The following is a 17,841-nucleotide window of genomic DNA, read 5'->3' as shown; positions in this document are numbered from 1 at the left end:
GAGGGATTGCTGCAAAGCCATGGACAATGCAGACGACTCCATGTAGCTCTACACTTCTCCAGGAGTGAATGCTGCTTATCGGGACTTTGAAGCAATCAACTAGGACATTTTTGACCAATCTGTATAATCTGACCCAATCTGTATAATATGATTGAATTTGACTTTGTAAAGTGCCTTGAGATGACATGTTTCATGAATTGGCGCTATATAAATAAAATTGAATTGAATTGAATTATTAGAATGTAATAAATATTCAGAGGAACGTCAGCACTTAAAGTCAATACTAAATAGAGAGAAAATAGGATTTTCAATGATATATCTTTTAGGAAATAATTAAATTTATGTTAGAAATCAATTCATTAGATTTTATAAAAAGACACTGAGTTATTTAATCGTATTTAAAGTATGTATCTCTGTTGTTGTGTCTCTGCCCTGTTCTCTGTAACCTCCAGTCGGTCGAGGCAGATGACCGTTCATACTGAGCCTGGTTCTGGAGCTGGAAAAAGCAATTTTATGTTTCACCATAGAACGGCAGTATACCTGTGCTGACTGGAAAATATAGGATAAATAATTTCATAAAGGACCCTACAACCCTGTTTACATGGCAGAAAATGTCATCAGAGCCAGCAATATCATGTTCAGTTTTATTACGGAGAATTGTTTATGACTGCTAGACAGTTAGGACTCAGTCATGGTTTCTAAAAATTGTAAAAGACTGACAATTTTAGTGATGTAGTGGGTTTAAAATATTGAATAAAATGTTTTTCTGCATTTTCACTCGTATATTTAACTTTATGATGCAAATTTTCAAGTGGATCGGCGATATTTTCTCCAAATGCATTCTGGGTAAAACTCATCATCAACAACCGCTTTATTAAAAAGGGCCCAGTCATTTGCCCCCCGGCCCGGCTCTGACTTATTCCGCTAGTGAATATACATATATATATATACATATATATTCGGGTGCAAAGTTCCTTTAACTGCTCAGTTAAAGGAACGATGCACATGAAAACATGTGGTGAATTTATTGATTGACTGGATGCAGACTCACAGATGGATCTTCCCCTGTTCGAAGTCCTTCAGGGTGTTCTTCCTCTCACCAGGAGACAGTCGTGAGGAGAACTCGGCTGCCTGCACTCCACCAAATAGCTGCACTAAATGGTACAGTCTGAAAAGAAAATTGAGATAGATAGTTGATAGATAGACACACATTTGAAAGCCACAAGGTGAGAGTCACGCAGTCCTTCAAACCTGTGCGCCGTCTCTCTGGAGTTGGTGAAACACAGGATGGGGCAGAGCTTCAAGTAAAGGATGAAGTGAAGAATGAGCAGGGGCTTCTTGTTCATCGTACATGGAACATAATACTCCTACAAGGAAAGGTGACCCAAGAGCATCTCAGAATTTTTTCTTTATTTCCTGTTACTTGTTTTCTGCAAAGTCAAAGGTCACCTCTTACCGTAAGTCCCTGAGGGAAGTCGAAGCCATCTTGTTTCTTGGTGGGGTCTGCTGTTGTGCTGTTGGAGGGGCTGTGAATTGAACTGAATAGTTGGGGCTGCTGGAGGCCTAGCTGTTGCAGCTTCTCTGGGTTCTGAGTAAGCGTGGCAGAAAAAAGCAGCTTCTGAAGTGGCATCTGAGCAGGGGATAAACTGAGACAAGAAGCAAAAGTTACTAATAAGATGTGAGCGTATCATGCAGATTTAATTCCCTTCATTGATTTAATTTGAGGTAACAGACCTGAATCTGTTAAATATCAAGGGCAAGACACCTTTGAAAATTTTTTCTTTCAGTTTTTTTAACAGCACTGTCTGAATTGCAGTCATTAAATAAATCCCTACTAATGTTACACATGCTAAAACAGCACAAATATTTAAGGTAAATACAAAAAAAAACTTTTTAAAAGTTTTAAGATTAGTAAGTATGGAGAGTGTGCTCTTTGGGCCGAATATTTAAGTATTCCAAATTAGGACCAATACATTGTGTGGACAGGAAAAACTGTGAGAGCAATAACTGGGTGTGTTGTGCCGGATCATCAAAGATGGTGGATAAGTGTTGCAAAATGGATTTGGGCCGGCCTAATTAAATGAGATAAATTATGTGCACCACTGGCTGTTTAGGAGCTACTGTCAAAGAAATAGGAAAATCAAATCCCTCAAATTATCTCACTCCAGACACCAAGAATGCACAAAACCATTTTTAATCAATTAGGAATTTCTGCTATTTAACTGTTTAGACACAATATTAATAAAAAATAAAGAAAAAAAAGGGGTAAGTACAGAGAGCCCATTATAGATAATGGATGGATAGAAGTTAGAGTTATGGTCGGGTAACTTGTGAACCTGATGTTCCAGCATGACCAGATGTCCATAAATAAGAGGAATAGTCACGGTTTTGGATAATCTGTACCCACATTTGTCAGAAATTTCACCATTTTATGAATGAGAACTGGGCCTAAAGTTCCTGCTGTCAGTTAGGCTCGCAGATAAGGAGACTGCGGCCAAAGTTACCTCCCCTTACACACAGGGGTGGACTGGGATAAAAAAAAATCGGCCCTGGCATTTTGGATTAGCCTGGCCCACCACATTTTTTTTGTGCACTGAATGTGTATACCAACTGTGCAATACCTTGAGGCCAGGTTAATGGAAATTAGTGAGAATGGACACTTAAAATACTTCCAAAATCTTGATTTATTAACACTGTAAAATGTAAACTCCACCACAGCACAGCAACAATTCTTAGATCAGAGAGAGAGAAAGAAAGAGAGGTGTCACAGTCAATCACACATATTATCACGTTACATCATCATAAGAAGTTATTGTTAGTTGCTCATCAGATCTATTCAGTCTTCCAGATACTGTAGGGTAACATTGGACTAATGTGCACTCACTGTGTAAAAAAGGATGCCAATAACAAAATGAACCAGAGAAAGGCCTCACTTGTCATTATGGAAAGAAAGAAAATATATAATAACATAATATAAATTTTGATTTACTCAGTCATTTGTAATAAGTATTTTATTTATCTAATTTCCTAATTTTTGATCATATTTTCTTTAAAATCACAGACTTTTCGCTATTTTTCATGTAAATCCTTGGTGGCGCTTCATAGCGAAGCCAGTGAGGCCACAGCGAGCTTGGCCTCCCCTGGGATTGCGCAATCCCATGTTAACTGCGCTGACTTCCATTCTGTGAATGCATGTTCCTGTCTCTAGATCATAAATTCAATTGTTCAAACAGTTATGAACTGATTTTCCACAATTTTATATATGTGGATTACGAATTGTGTTTTGGTCATCAAACTGTGTGCAGATAACATGTTGTGCTGCTGGCCGATCATAAACAGCAAAGAACTGGTTGTATGTGAGGTCGGCAGTTCCTTGGCTGCTAGGCAGGGGGCGCTCAAGGGGCACCGCTCGTGATCCCCAAATAGTAGAGTCAAAACAAGTTATTGATGTTTTATTAGCGAGTTTTGCTAAACAAGTAAAGCACTAAAAAGACTCTAAACATACAGCCGGAACAGGACTGATGAAGGAAGGCTTTCCTCCCCGCCAGTGAGCTCCATTGAGACTGAGAGACTTTTAAAACTGAAGAAGATCAAGAGAACTTTTACCGGAAAATGACCGATATTTTTGTTCAGAAAGAGTGCCGCAGGGACTTAAATTATAAGTAGAGGTAAGACAGCGATACTTATTCATGTTTTGTTTTTGTGATAAAATGTGCGTAATGTGGGTTATAGTTTTAGAATGTGTTACAAATGCAGAAATCCATCATAACTCAAACTGTTACCAATCAAATGACAAATTTTTTTTCATCAAAGAATCACTATTTTTCCATGTATCTTGGTGAATTTATTTGGCTCAATCAGTCTCCTTCAGCACTTTGCAACAAGTCTACTCTGAGTGTATATATTTGTAAATCTGACTCTGATGACGTCAGTGCCTCACCAGCTATGAACCCTACCGTACGTCACTGACTACAACCACCACCACCATATTTTACATCAGACAACGGAGCAGATGAAGGGCCTGCTGTTGGGAACATGTCAGTCAGTTTGACACATTTCGCAGCGTCCGTTTGAAGAACTCGTTTCTTTTTTTCGTACAGTTTCTCTGCGCCTCCCTTGTGTTTCTTATCCATTACTACTGTGAACACCGCTGCACAAAGTTCCACATGGAGCGTGAAGGTGTTTTTCTACTTTATGATTGGCCTAGCCCTTTAGACTGTCAGGGATTATAACCAATGGGCTGCAGTAGCCTGTGGTAAGGGCCGGATGATCGGAACAGACTCTTGCGCTGCTGATTTTATTTTTCTTCATGTATTATGCAAATATAACGAGGCAGATACATAAAATAATAATAATAATAATAATAATAATAATAATAATAATAATAATAATAATAATAAATATTATTAATATATATGTCGGGTCTGCCGGCCCAAACAGCATGTCGGCCCACTGGGAAAATGCCCGGTACGCCCGAATACCAGTCCATGCCTGCTTACACACAAGCCGAGCCGCACAGACCTGCACCCACTATCAGTTTTGATAAATCACTTTGCGGGTGGCAAGCATTTGCGTTTGCATATCACATAGATTTGCGTAGTTTGGTCATTAGCATGTGATCTGCGTATTCATGAAGGCACACATGCAAAAAAGTTTACACAGTTTATCTGCAAAAAAGTTGATTTTGGGTGAGTCACACTCAGCTTTATGTTCTTTTTCTTGGTGGAGGCAGTCGCATTTTCCTCCAGCTCCTGCCTGAGCCCGCGCCCCCCTCCCCTGGGCTGTCCCCGCTTCTGCTGTGTCTGTCTTTCTGAGCTCTCTCTTCATATCACCCGAACTCTGGAAACTATGGATCTGGTCAGCTGGTCTCTTAATGCTATTGATAAAAAGATTTCGACGGGAAGAGAGAGAAAAGGGGACCCATCCTGTCCTGACTGAGCACACTTCGTGGGATGCACCCTGGACTCCTGGGAAAGGTGGAGATTGGTGTGTCTTTTGATTTTGTCAGTCGAGGACGTTGAAGACGTATACATGTTTGGATTCATGATACTCTTTCTTCTATTTGGATTCGGATAATATCTGAGTTATCTGCAACTTCGTCCGGGAGCGCTCTTTCTAGAGGAATCCCGATCGGCATTAACTGGTTCTTGGTAACAGTTGCGTGACTAGCTTGACGGTAACAAGGTACAGCTTGCCTGATTCAGGGAATCATGGCCGCTGCACGGTTTGAGTTAGAGGTCTTTCTAAAACAGCCCTCAGTTGAGCAATTTAATATGTGTCGGAAAGATGAGCTAGTCCAGTTAGCAGCCCACTTCGGCATCTTGGTTCCCAAAACCATTCTTAAGAAAGAATTGAAACCTATGCTATTGTTAGCATTAGTTGAGAGGGAAATACTTGTAGTGCCAGAACAGCCGGAGAAAGTGCTCATGTACCCAGTTGCTGGTCCAGCTGCCAAAGGGGAGGTTACGCCTACCCCTGACCCTGCTACAGACGTAGCGGACTCAGACAAAGTAGATAGAAGGCCAGCAACACCATTTATGCTGCCCAGGTTTGATCCCACCTCTGGCAGCAGTGCTCGTTCGCTAGGAGAAGCACGGATCAAGGTACGCCTTGCCCGTCTCCAGTATGAGGCACAAGACAGAGAACATCAGAGGCAACTCCAGCTCAAAGTGAGGAGACTGGAGATTGAGGCTGACCAGGTGGTGAGACTGCGGAAGTTGGAGCTAAAAAGCGCCAACGCAGCTTTCTAGCTGTGGCAAATACGGCCTTGATCAGGCTGCCGGCTGCATTTGATGAGATCACTAAGGCTGTGAACGAGCAGAAACGTAAATTGGATGAGCAGAGCCGCAAACTGGCAGCGATGGTTGAACTCAGAGGATAGATGGGATAAATCTGGATGTGAAACGCGGAAAAATGCCCAACAAAATTGGAATATTGGATTTGCCACGTGGAGCCAGTGACAAAAGACTGTAAAGCTGACGGAAAAATGTGTCCAGCTTGTTCTCAAAACAAATAGTGTATTTGGATTTTGGCTTCCCAACTTATCAAAACCCCCCCTGGATGTTTCTGGCGAAAGGGCCCAGAACTACTCCCCGCTCCCTCCTTCCCCCACGGACACCTGTGGACGCGTTCAGAACAGTGGTGCCAGCTCATCAATTTTCACAACATTCACTCAAACACACACAACTGATGCACAAATTCTACACAGTCTGACACTGCGACCCCAAAAGGCCTCCAATGTAGCCCTCTGCTGAAATGTTGTCTCGTCAAATGTGCTTTTCTCGTGCTGAGGTTTTTTGATATCTCAAACTGTACCCTGGAAAAGGATAAAGTGTGAAATATGCCTTTTTTCCTCTCCCTCCCCAAATGTGGCTCCTATCTTTCTACAGAGTTAAAAGGCACCCTATGTAAAGCACCTGAGGCGGGGTCCTTGGCAGTTTGGAAGAATGCGCCTAACGGCTGCGTTTTTTGGCAAAGCAAGGCCTCAGTCAATCGTTCCCCCCAAATGTATGTGATGGACGGTTGTACTGGAACTGTAATTTTCGATTACAATGCAAATTGTATTTGACAATAAAAATTGATTGATTGATTGAACAACAACATACAAAAACAATGTAATCATTTAGATTCACTTTAAAGAGTATCACACATGTAGTTGTTTATCCATTTGATATGACTTTGGCTGGGCAAAGTAATGCTACTTCAGTCTAAGCTACAAAAATAGACTTTCTGGCTCCAGTTCCTTCTTGGAATAAAACAAACTGATCATTTTAGCCTTTGATAAACCTAGAAATGAACAAAAATAAAATTGTTCTGTTGCCAAAATTTATTACGGCATCCAGCTTGACACAAAAAAGATACATTTGCTTTGAAGGGACTCTAGTTGATGCTAAAAAGTAATATTGTGTGGATTAAAATACATTATATCACTTCGACATAGTAATCTACATCAAAATAATCAAAAATGACTCATTTTTTAGACCTACCATCTTAACTCCAAACTGGTATATTGTTTTTTAAAATAACAGTCTTATTGGAGTATTATATGGTAAGGACTAAAACTTATCTCATTGGAGCCCTGTAATGTTCCTTAAAATTACCTAAAATGCAAATTTCAGCTGTCAAAACTTGATCAGAACTTCCAACTTGATTAAAAATTTGTATAATCTTCAAAGATGACTTTTTATGATTATTATTGTATATTTTGTAGGTTATAACCCTTCAACGTATGTTAGCCCTGCAATCAAATGTATTTTAATTAAACTCTAAGTAATTAAGTAAAATCATCAACACAGAAAATAATACTCAGAAGCTAATGAAAAATAAAAATTTTGTTCAGAGAAGTACTGCATGTAAATAATGTAGCAAGTTTAAGCAAAGGGCTATGCAATGGTGATGAGGAGGAAAATGAGTGGGAGTGGTTACATGGTACAATGATTCCAAAAAGTTAAAAAACAAAACAAAAACAAAACTGGACTTTTTTTCAGTTTTTTTTTTTCAGTTTTGTTTTTTAACTTTTTTGGAATGACCATGACCTGGATGACTGAGAATCTTCACCAGCATATGGTACAAGGAATACTGTACAACTAAACAGTAAAATCATGTAATCATTCTTGATGGACTCCAGGAAAACTGGAATACAAAAACTAAGACAAAGCAGATGTTTAAATCAAATTCTTTCTTTCAATGTTTCAAAGAGCCCACACTGAACCACGCTGTCCTTCACTGAAGAGAACAAATAAGCATTTACTTCTATCCCCTCCGTTTCAGACAACAAATTGAAGCATAGTGGGCTGATGGAACATGTTGAGGATTTCATAATTTATGCTTATGCTTCGTTATCTTGTGGTATTCTGAAATCAAACACTTCAATCACAGACCTCAACAATTATTCACAGGAGAAATCTTTTAATATTTCTGCTATTGTAAACAGGCATCTATCTCTGTGGTTAAAGAAGGGTTGTCTGAATAATTTGTTTATAAACCTTGGTTTAGGCCCCCCTCCCCCATTGCGTCCATGGAAAGAGGTTTCCCGCAGCGCTATCTTGGCGCTAACTCACGCTACCGCCTTGCCAACATTCCAAAAAAAAAAAAAAAATGTGACGTTAACACGCGGTTTGTTGTTGTTGCTTTCGCACGTGCGTGAATGGCAGGGAAAAAACACATGGATACCCCCCGCTCCGCGAGTTGGTCCACGGAAAGCGTGTCGTCCACCCCCCCACCTCCCCCGCCAAACTTACCGCCTCGCCTAAGCAAATTCCTGCGGGAAACACTGGATTGATATTGTTAACACCCCTCTGACCCACCTGGATGCTGTGATGCATGCAGGGTCTGTTCTTCTGAAGAGGGTTCTGGATTCAGGCCCAGCCTTCGAACAGTACACTGCCTTCACTACCTGGCTGAGCCATGACTGGTGCATGCTGTCGATCATCCTGTCAGCTTCATCAATTATCTGAGACACAGATAGGAAAACAAACATACAACATAACATCAAATAAGATGAGTGGTGCTCGTACAAATCAGTAATAATGGTTTAAGGAACTTACAAGAAATCTAAGGTGTTCCAGACATAAGCTTGAGTTTTTGTTAATGTGATCAACCAGTCGACCTGGAGTAGCCACAACTATGTCTGCTGCACTACACCTTACATTCCCTCTGAAACATAAGACATTACAGCAGATTGTCAGTTTAGGACTTTCCAGTCTGGCATGCATTAAACTTTATTTTTAACGATCATCTTATATATAAATGATAACAATCACAGCTTTGGCTACAGAAAAAGATGACGGCGGCATGTAGCTGACACATATCCATTTTAGTCCATGTTAAATCTTAGAAAAGCCATGGAGTGCTGGTTATCCAAATTTTTTGATTCTTTAGAAACGTGCACCAATCTACTCTCCCATTCTTGTCACACTGGAGTTGCGTGCACCAATTTTCCTTATTTTAGTTACAGAAAAAAACTTATATATAATGTGACAGTATTGTTTTAAATTCCTCTTTCTGAAGCCAGGTCTTTAGGTCCTTACCTTTGCTCTGAAAGTGAAGCACACTCTGCAGCAAACGATCTCTGACCTACCAGCATGACCACTTTCACAGGGGTTCCTTCAGCGTATGATGTAAACACTTTGTACACCTACAAAAGAACATTATTGATAGAGAACTATCAGGATTAAAATGTTTGTACAAATGGTTAGAAAGGTCTAACCTGCTGGGCAAGCTCTTTCGTGGGAAGCACAGCTAGAGCCCTGATTTCACACACCACCCGCTCCATTAGCACCTGCCAGGAAACAAATGTGTCTTTGGAAATACTGTACCAGGGCCAGCAGAGCTTGCTCAAATAGTTACAGGAGAAATGTTGGCTACTCACCTGGATGACAGGTATGACAAAGGAAAGAGTCTTGCCACTGCCTGTTGGTGCAGATACACAGATATCTCTGGGTCTGTAACCTCCTCTACCAATGAGAGGTCCATGTTGTACACCCTCCAAGATGGCGGGAATCACCTCTGCCTGAACTGGGAATGGAATATATATGCTTTTTTACTAATGTGTGCTTTTTGAAACTGCGGAGTGTGTAAATATCAAACTGCTTGTAGTGAAATGAAGAGGAGGAAAAGGAGAAAAGTTTGTGTCTGAGCAGCTGAGGCCAGAAATGAAACATCTGATCCAGCAGCAGTCACACAGCACATTATGGCAGAAGATGTTTGAGGCTGATTGATACTTGCACTGAGTCATCTTTGGTCAGAAGACAACTAAAAGGATTAACAGTCAAGGATTCAAGCTCCTGACCACAGAGTTACCTCCTCAATAGAATTTGAGGCAGCTGACAGTAGGGAATCCCCCATTGTAACCCCGCATTAAGCCTAGATTTTCCAGAAAATCATTCTAATAAGAACTTTGTCAGTAGCACAAGATTATCCCTCACTCAGTTGCTCTTAGCTCTTTAAAGCAGGGTCTGTTTTCATAGAACTATTCCTTACTTAACTTTAAAAGGTTTCCCTGTTTTTTTCAGCGCATAAAGGATAACCATAACTGTAGATCCAGTGCAATTATAGCATTTACATCCATCCCACAAATGCATTTGAAATGTCTGAAAACCCCTTTCAATTTCATTCACAAAACCCCCAATGATGACGATGATGATGATGATGATGATTCAAACTTATATAGTGTTTTTTTGGACACTCAAAGACGCTTTCCAAAAAAACAGAAATATATGAAAAATTTCATTGCATACAGCTTACGTCAATATAATGAGATTGCAATAGAAATAGAGACCTGTAGGTGAGGAGAAGAAGCTTGTACTGGACATTGGACATGGAGCCAGTGAAGCTGTTGGAGGACATGGGTGATGTGATCTCTGGACCGGGTACGGGTAAGTAGGCGGGCATCAGAATTCTGGATGTATTGTAATTTTTGGAGATGACTGAAGGGAAGACCATAGAGGAGGCTATTGCAGTAGTCAATTCTGGAGGTGATAAAGGCATGTATGAGGCTTTCAGCTGCAGACTTGGAGAGTTATGAACGGAGGCGGGCGATATTGCGGAGGTGGAAGAAAGATGTTTTGGTTGATATGGCTGATATGTGTTTGAAATGACGGTGGAATCCAGGATGGTGCCAAGGTTACAAACGGAAGAAGAGGGGAACATTATGACCATCAATAGTGATGCTAAAGTTTCAAACAGAAGGGAGGAGGGATTTTGGACCAGTGATGAGGAGTTCTGTTTTGTTGCTATTGAGCTTTAGAAAATTATTGTCCATCCAGGTTTTAATGTCTGAAATGCAGTGGTTGATGGTATAGAGAATGACTGGGGTGTTTGATTTTGTTGATATGTAAAGTTGAGTGTCATTAGCATAACAGTGAAATTGAAGTCCGTCCATCGTCTTCCGCTTATCCGGGGTCGGGTCGCGGGGGTAGTAGCTTCAGTAGGGAGGCCCAGATGTCCCTCTCCCCAGACACTTGGGCCAGCTCCTCCAGGGGAATCCCAAGGCGTTCCCAGGCCAACCGAGAGACATAGTCCCTCCAGCGTGTCCTGGGTCTTCCCCTGGGCCTCCTCCCGGTGGGACGTGCCCGGAACACCTCACCAGGGAGGCGTCCAGGAGGCATCCTAACCAGATGCCCAAGCCACCTCAGCTGCTGAGCAGAGTAGAGCAGCGGCTCCTCTCGACGTGGAGGAGCAGCGGCTCTACTCTGAGTCCTCCCCAGATGACTGAGCTCCTCACCCTATCTCTAAGGGAGAGCCCAGACACACTACGGAGAAAACTCATTTCGGCCGCTTGTATCCAGGATCTCGTTCTTTCGGTCACGACCCAAAGCTCGTGACCATAGATGAGGGTAGGAACATAGATCGACCGGTAAATCGAGAGCTTCACCCTTTGGTTCAGCTCTCTCTTCACCACAACGGATCGGTACAGCTCCCGCTTCACAGCAGACGCCGCACCAATCCGCCTGTCGATCTCCCGCTCCATCTTTTCCTCATTCGTGAACAAGACCCCAAGATACTTGAACTCCTCCACTAGGGGCAGCACATCCTCCCCAACCCGGTGGAGGCACTCTACCCTTTTCCAGTTCAAGATCATGGTCTCGGATTTGGAGGCACTGATTCTCATCCCGGCCGCTTCACACTCGGCTGCGAACCGCTCTAGTGAGAGCTGTAGATCACGCCCTGATGAAGCCAATAGGACCACGTCATCCGCGAATAGCAGAGACGCAATCCTAAGGCCACCAAAAAGGATCCCCTCAACACCTTGGCTGCACCTAGAAATTCTGTCCATAAGTTATGAACAGAATCGGTGACAAACGGCAACCTTGGCGGAGTCCAACTCTCACCGGAAACGAGTCCGACTTACTACCGGCAATGCGGAACAGACTCTGACACCCGTCATACAGAGACCTGACAGCCCTTATTAAAGAGCCAAGTACTCCATACTCGGTACCCCCCACAGGATCCCTTGAGGGACGCGGTCAAATGCCCTCTCCAGATCCACAAAGCACATGTAGACTGGTTGGGCAAACTCCCATGCCCCCTCCAGGATCCTGCTGAGGGTGTAGAGCTGATCCAGTGTGCCACGCCCAGAACGAAAACCACACTGCTCTTCCTGAATCCGAGATTAGACTATCAGACGGACCCTCCTTTCCAGAACCCCAGAATAGACCTTACCAGGAAGGCTTAAGAGTGTGATTCCTCTGTAGTTGGAACATACCCTCCGGTCCTCCTTTTTAAATAGGGGGACCACCACCCCAGTCTGCCAATCCAGGGGAACTGCCCTCATGATGGAGTCAATGATGGTGAATTATCTGTCCAATTATCAACATATAGATAATGAAGAGGAGGGGGCCCAACACCGAACCTTGGGTAACACCATAAGCGACGAGGGATGTATGGGACTTAACGTTGTTAATGGAAACAAAATGGTAACTGTCGGAGAGGTAACAGTTGAACCAAAGGAGTGTTGTACCGGAGATGCCGATGGACTGACGACAGTGGAGAAGGTGGTTTATTGTACCGAAATCGACGGACAGTTCAAGCAGAAGAAGGATGGAGATGGAACCAGAGTCAGCGACGAAGTCATTGGTGACTTTGAGCAGGGCAGTTTCTGTGCTGTGTGCAGAATCCAGATTGAAAAGTTTCAAGCAACTGAGAGGTGTGAAGATGTTGGTTGAGTTGGAAGATTACTGAGCGTTTTTGAGACTGAGGATTTCACTATATAAGCATCAAAGTCCCGACAAGCAGCATTCACTCCTGAGGAAGCGTAGAGCCACAGGGAGAGTCGTCTGCATTGTACGTGGCTTTGCTGCAATGTACAATGCAGACAACTCTCCCTGTGGCTCTACGCCACTGGCTCTATCCACTTGAATTCAAAAGTATATAAAAAAACTCATTAATCCAGATCAAACTGGGTTTATCCTGGGTCGATCCTGGGTCGATCTAATAATGTAAGAAGAGCCCTAAACTTACAATCATTGATGACAAAAGATCCCCAACCATCCATGCTTCTCAGTTTAGACGCAGAAAAAGTGTTTGATCGTGTTGATTGGCAATTTCTTAAACATACACTAATTGAGATGGGCTTTGGCGAAACATTCGTAAGTTGGGTTACGTTATTTTATAAAAATTCCAAATCCAAGGTTAGAGTTAATGGATGTTGTTCAGAATTTTTTAACGTGGAGCGGGGGATGCGTCAGGGAGATTCGTTTTCCCTGATTTTGTTCGCCCTGAGTATTGAACCTCTGGCAGAGGCCATACATCAGGATAGGGCAGCACGATAATTCAATAACAATATATTGATACAATATATTGATCGCGATACGAAAAAATAGGGTCGATAAAAGTTCGATAGAGAGTTTTCCTTCCTTCCTGCCTTTCATTCATATTAGTTGATGCTACAGTCACTACTTCCTCTCGACCAATCGTAATCGCAGACCCAGGCATGCCGTCACAAAGCGCCGCCCTCTCAAACCACAACACAAAGCCCGTGAATATGTCGCAGCAAGGAGTGGCGGAGGAAATGGTCCCAAAACGGGGTTTTACTAGTTCGCCAGTCTGACAGAAATAAACCACAGTGATTTGTAAAACTTGCAAGGAACCAGTAAAAACAAAGTCTGGTAACGCAACCAACTTGTTTCATCACGTAAGCCGCTCACAACAGCAGCAGCGCGAGCTGTGTCAGCCCCGCGCTGCTGCAGGGCTGACACAGCTCGCGCTGCTACGCGTCTTCTTAGGAATCTTCTGGAAGTTCTTCCAAAACAAAGCAGGTATAGCAGCTAAACTGGGCTACCTTCTTTGTGATACAATGACAAAGCGTCCAAGCGGCGTAAGGATATCACGCATGCAGTAACGTGCTTCATAGTGAGGGATATGCTTCTGCAGCTGAAAATCCTGGCTTAAAACAATTACTCGCCATTCTTGATCCGCGATATAAAGTTCCGGGACGCAAGTTTTTCTCTAACAGCGCTCCCTAAATTGTGCAACGAGTGCAGGGAATCAGTGCAAAATGAGCTGCAATCTGTGTTCTCCCACGCCACAACCTCGGACTTCTGCCCTGCGTCAGCCTCTCTATTATGAAACCTGAGAAGTAACTAGTGTACTATTCCCACCTAAATAGGCTATTTTATTTATTTATTTATTTGGTAAATTTATTTTGGTAATTTCACTGGTCACTTTAGTTTATTCTTTGTCATTATTTAATAACATAACTCAGGTCTCTTAAGTTATTTTTCTTTAAAAAATTTCTGTTATGGTTAAAAAAGTTGGTTAAATAAAGATTTAATTGGAATTCTGTGTTTGTGTTCTTCATCAAAATTAAATCATTTAGCAATATCATAAAATGTCCAGGCAGAGCTGCACATAAAATATGGTTTTAAATATTTTCAATAATTATCGATATCGATCAATATGCATTTTTTTAATCGATAAGCTTTTTTCTACATCGTCCAGCCCTACGTCAGGACGAAGACATACAAGGAATCAGGGATGGGGAAGGGGCAACTCATAAACTTGCCCTTTTCGCAGATGATTTTTATTCTTTATAAAAAGGACCCTCTTACATCAGTCCCCAAGCTCATGCATTGCTTAAAGTAATATGGCGATATATCTGGATACGAAATTAACCAAAGTAAGTCAGAAGCAATAATGACATCTGGACAACGACCAAGCCAATTTAGTGAGATCTTTCATTGGTCAGAACAAGGATTTAGGTACTTAGGGATAATTCTCACACCCAAACCCTCACAAATGTTGGATGCAAATTATAACAAATTGATAAAGAAAATTAAAATTAAAATTGACTCAAAAGCTGGATGACTTTAAATTTCCTGCATCTAAATTCTGACAAGACCGAAGTTTTAATCTTTGGGCCAGAGTCCTCAAAAAATAAACTTCTTAACCAATCACTTAATCTGGGTGGCATTAACCTGGCCCCTGGTAATAAAGTAAAAACATCTTGGTGTTATTTTCGACCAAGACATGTCATTTAAATCCCATATTAAACAGGTTTCCAGAGTTTCCTCTTTTCACCTCAGGAATATCGCCAAAATTAGAAACATTCTGTCCAGGAGTGATGCTGAAAAACTGGTCCATGCATTTGTTACTTCAAGGCTGGACTATTGTAATTCTTTACTATCAGGAAGTCCACAAAATGCAGTTCAAAGTCTTCAGCTGATTCAAAATGCTGCAGCAAGAGTTCTGATGAAAATCAACAAGAGGGATCATATTTCTCCAATTTTAGCTTCCCTTCATTGGCTTCCTGTTAAATCAAGAAAAGAATTTAAAATTCTCCTTCTAACGTATAAAGCCCTTAATAATCAAGCTCCATCATATATCAGAGCTCTGATTACCCCGTATGTTCTTAACAGAGCACTTCGCTCTCAGACTGCAGGTCTGCTGGTGGTTCCTAGAGTCTCTAAAAGTAGAATGGGAGGCAGATCCTTTAGCTATCAGGCTCCTCTCCTGTGGAACCAACTCCCAGTTTTGGTCCGTGAGGCAGACACCCTATCTATTTTTAAGAATAATCTTAAAACTTTCCTTTTTGACAAAGCTTATAGTTAGAGTGGCTCATGTTACTCTCAGCTACCTTTATAGTTTTACTGCTATAGGCTTAGGCTACTGGAGTATATCAGGATCTAATTTTCTCACTCTATTGAGTTCTACTGTTCTTCAATTATGCACTATGTGTTGTCATTTCTGCTTTAACTTTCTGTTCTCTCTCTTTTCTCTTCATAGTAGGTACACCTGGTCTGGCGTTCTGTTAACTGTGACATCATCCAGAGAAGACAGATCACCCGCTACTACCATCTAATGTAGAACAGATTACTAGATCAATGTGTGCTTCTGTGCTTTTTTGTCTCTCTTGTTGTGTCTCTGTTCTGTCTTCTGTAACCCCAGTCGGTCGAGGCAGATGACCGTTCATACTGAGCCCGGTTCTGCCGGAGGTTTTTCCTTCCCGTTAATGGGTGGTTTTTCTTCCCACTGTCGCTTCATGCTTGCTCAGTATGAGGGATTGCAGCAAAGCCATGTACAATGCAGATGACTCTTCCTGTGGCTCTACGGTTCCCCAGGAGTGAATGCTGCTTGTCGGGACTTTGATGCAATCAACTGGTTTCCTTATATAGGACATTTTTGACCAATCTGTATAATCTGACCCAATCTGTATAATATGATTGAACTTGACTTTGTAAAGTGCCTTGAGATGACATGTTTCATGATTTGGCGCTATGTAAATAAAATTGAATTGAATTGAACTTGTCCCGATGGGAGGTCCTACCTTTATCCCTATATGGCAGAGTGGAAACTGTCAGAATAAACTTGCTTCCTCATCTTCTGTTCCTGTTTCAATCTCTGCCAGTAAGAGTCCCAGTTGCAACAAATAAATATCTAAATTTATTTGGCAACAAAAAAGAGCAAGAATTAAACTTAAAACACTTCATCTACCCAAAAATAGGGGTGGTTTAGCTTTACCCAATTTAAAATGTTATTATTGGGCAGCGCAGTTATCAGCTATTGTGACTTGGATTGGAGGGGATGAGGAAGCAAAATGGCTTCAAATAGAAAAGGGTGAAACTAAAGGTATACAATTATCTACTCTTCCCTTCCTAGACATCAGAGGTGTTAATAGATTGAAAATAGGAAATGAATGGACCAGACACACTTTATAAATATGGACAGAAGTTAAAAAGATGCTTAGAGATACAGGGTCAGTCTCCATGGCTATGCCAATTGTGGGCAATATAGACTTTCCACCTTCCACATGTGACCAAGGCTTTAAGAGATGGGCAGCTAAAGGTCTTAAAATACTAAACCAATTATTCGATAGGGCCGACTTAAAGTCCTTTGCACAACTTCAGGAACAGTTCGGTCTCCCCGCAAATGATTTATATTAGGGCCGTCAAAATAACGCGTTGATTTCGATTAATAAAAAAAAAAAAAAAAAAAAAAAACGGATTAAAAGAAATAACGCAGATTAATCAATGTCGTATAGAGCAGCGGTTTTCAATAGGTGAGGCGCGCCTCCCCTGGGGGGCGCCAAAGAGTCACAGGGGAGGCGCATGAAGACAGAGAAGAGGACAGCGCTGCCGCTCAACTCTGTGAAACTATGTAGTGATATTCGTGCCTTCTGTTTGAGCGCGCAGGAACCAATCCAAGCGCGCAGTGAGACAACTCAACGCTCAAAACCGGTCTGGCACGGTCTGAAAAACTCTTCTCAACCCGCTGTCCTCGCGGTGAGTTCCATCTCTGCTCGCGCGCTACTTTGCTCGCAGCACCTGCTCATTCCACGCTCAACACCAGCTGTGCGCTCGCTCAGCTGTTTCAGCCAATCAGACATTTTTTTTCCCATTCAATCTGAGTATGGCTTGCAAATACTGCATTCAGATGAATTAAATCAAAATGCTGCAGCCTTTGGCCGAAGTTACTAAACATCACCGTGGGATTGAAGAAAAAAAAAAAAAGTGTAATATTTTAGCCTAAAATATTTAGGCTAAAGTATTTAGACTAAAATATTAGAGTTACTAAGTGAGGCGTGAAAAATGTTTTTGTCTCTTTTCTTTCCAGCTTCTGGGAGGTGATGCAAAAGTTTATTCTGATCATAATCATCATGAATGTCATCATTATTTAAAGAGCACTTTAACATGAGGTAAAACAAAGTGCCAAACATCAGAAATACATCAGATAAGAGATAACAACTAAAAAAATGCTTGTTTGTTAAAATAGCACTAGGTCTAAATTGTGTATAATTAGCCTAAAAAGTAGATTGGAATATGGAATATGTTGACGTCCGTCAAATTCAGGTAATCTTTTTTATCATTATTTCAGTTGACATCTCCTGTTGACGTGAGTTCAGTT

At 41.7% G+C, this 17,841-nt stretch overlaps 1 protein-coding gene across 1 annotated transcript in view; it reads right to left on the bottom strand.

Annotated features, from left to right (window-relative positions):
* The window catches only part of ddx51 (DEAD (Asp-Glu-Ala-Asp) box polypeptide 51), a 38,172-nt gene that overhangs the window by 11,689 nt on the left and 8,642 nt on the right, over positions 1–17,841 (bottom strand). The window contains exons 5-12 of the mRNA XM_036148784.1: positions 9,371–9,516; positions 9,209–9,280; positions 9,030–9,136; positions 8,547–8,655; positions 8,307–8,452; positions 1,457–1,646; positions 1,252–1,367; positions 1,052–1,168 (exon numbers count right to left, since the gene is read on the bottom strand). Of these exons, the coding sequence (XP_036004677.1) occupies positions 1,052–1,168; positions 1,252–1,367; positions 1,457–1,646; positions 8,307–8,452; positions 8,547–8,655; positions 9,030–9,136; positions 9,209–9,280; positions 9,371–9,516 (1,003 nt within the window). The remainder of the gene's footprint in view (positions 1–1,051; positions 1,169–1,251; positions 1,368–1,456; positions 1,647–8,306; positions 8,453–8,546; positions 8,656–9,029; positions 9,137–9,208; positions 9,281–9,370; positions 9,517–17,841) is intronic.

This window comes from Fundulus heteroclitus, chromosome 16 (assembly GCF_011125445.2).
Source record: "Fundulus heteroclitus isolate FHET01 chromosome 16, MU-UCD_Fhet_4.1, whole genome shotgun sequence".
NCBI lineage: Eukaryota > Metazoa > Chordata > Actinopteri > Cyprinodontiformes > Fundulidae > Fundulus > Fundulus heteroclitus.
This window is presented reverse-complemented; position numbering and strand designations above follow the sequence as displayed.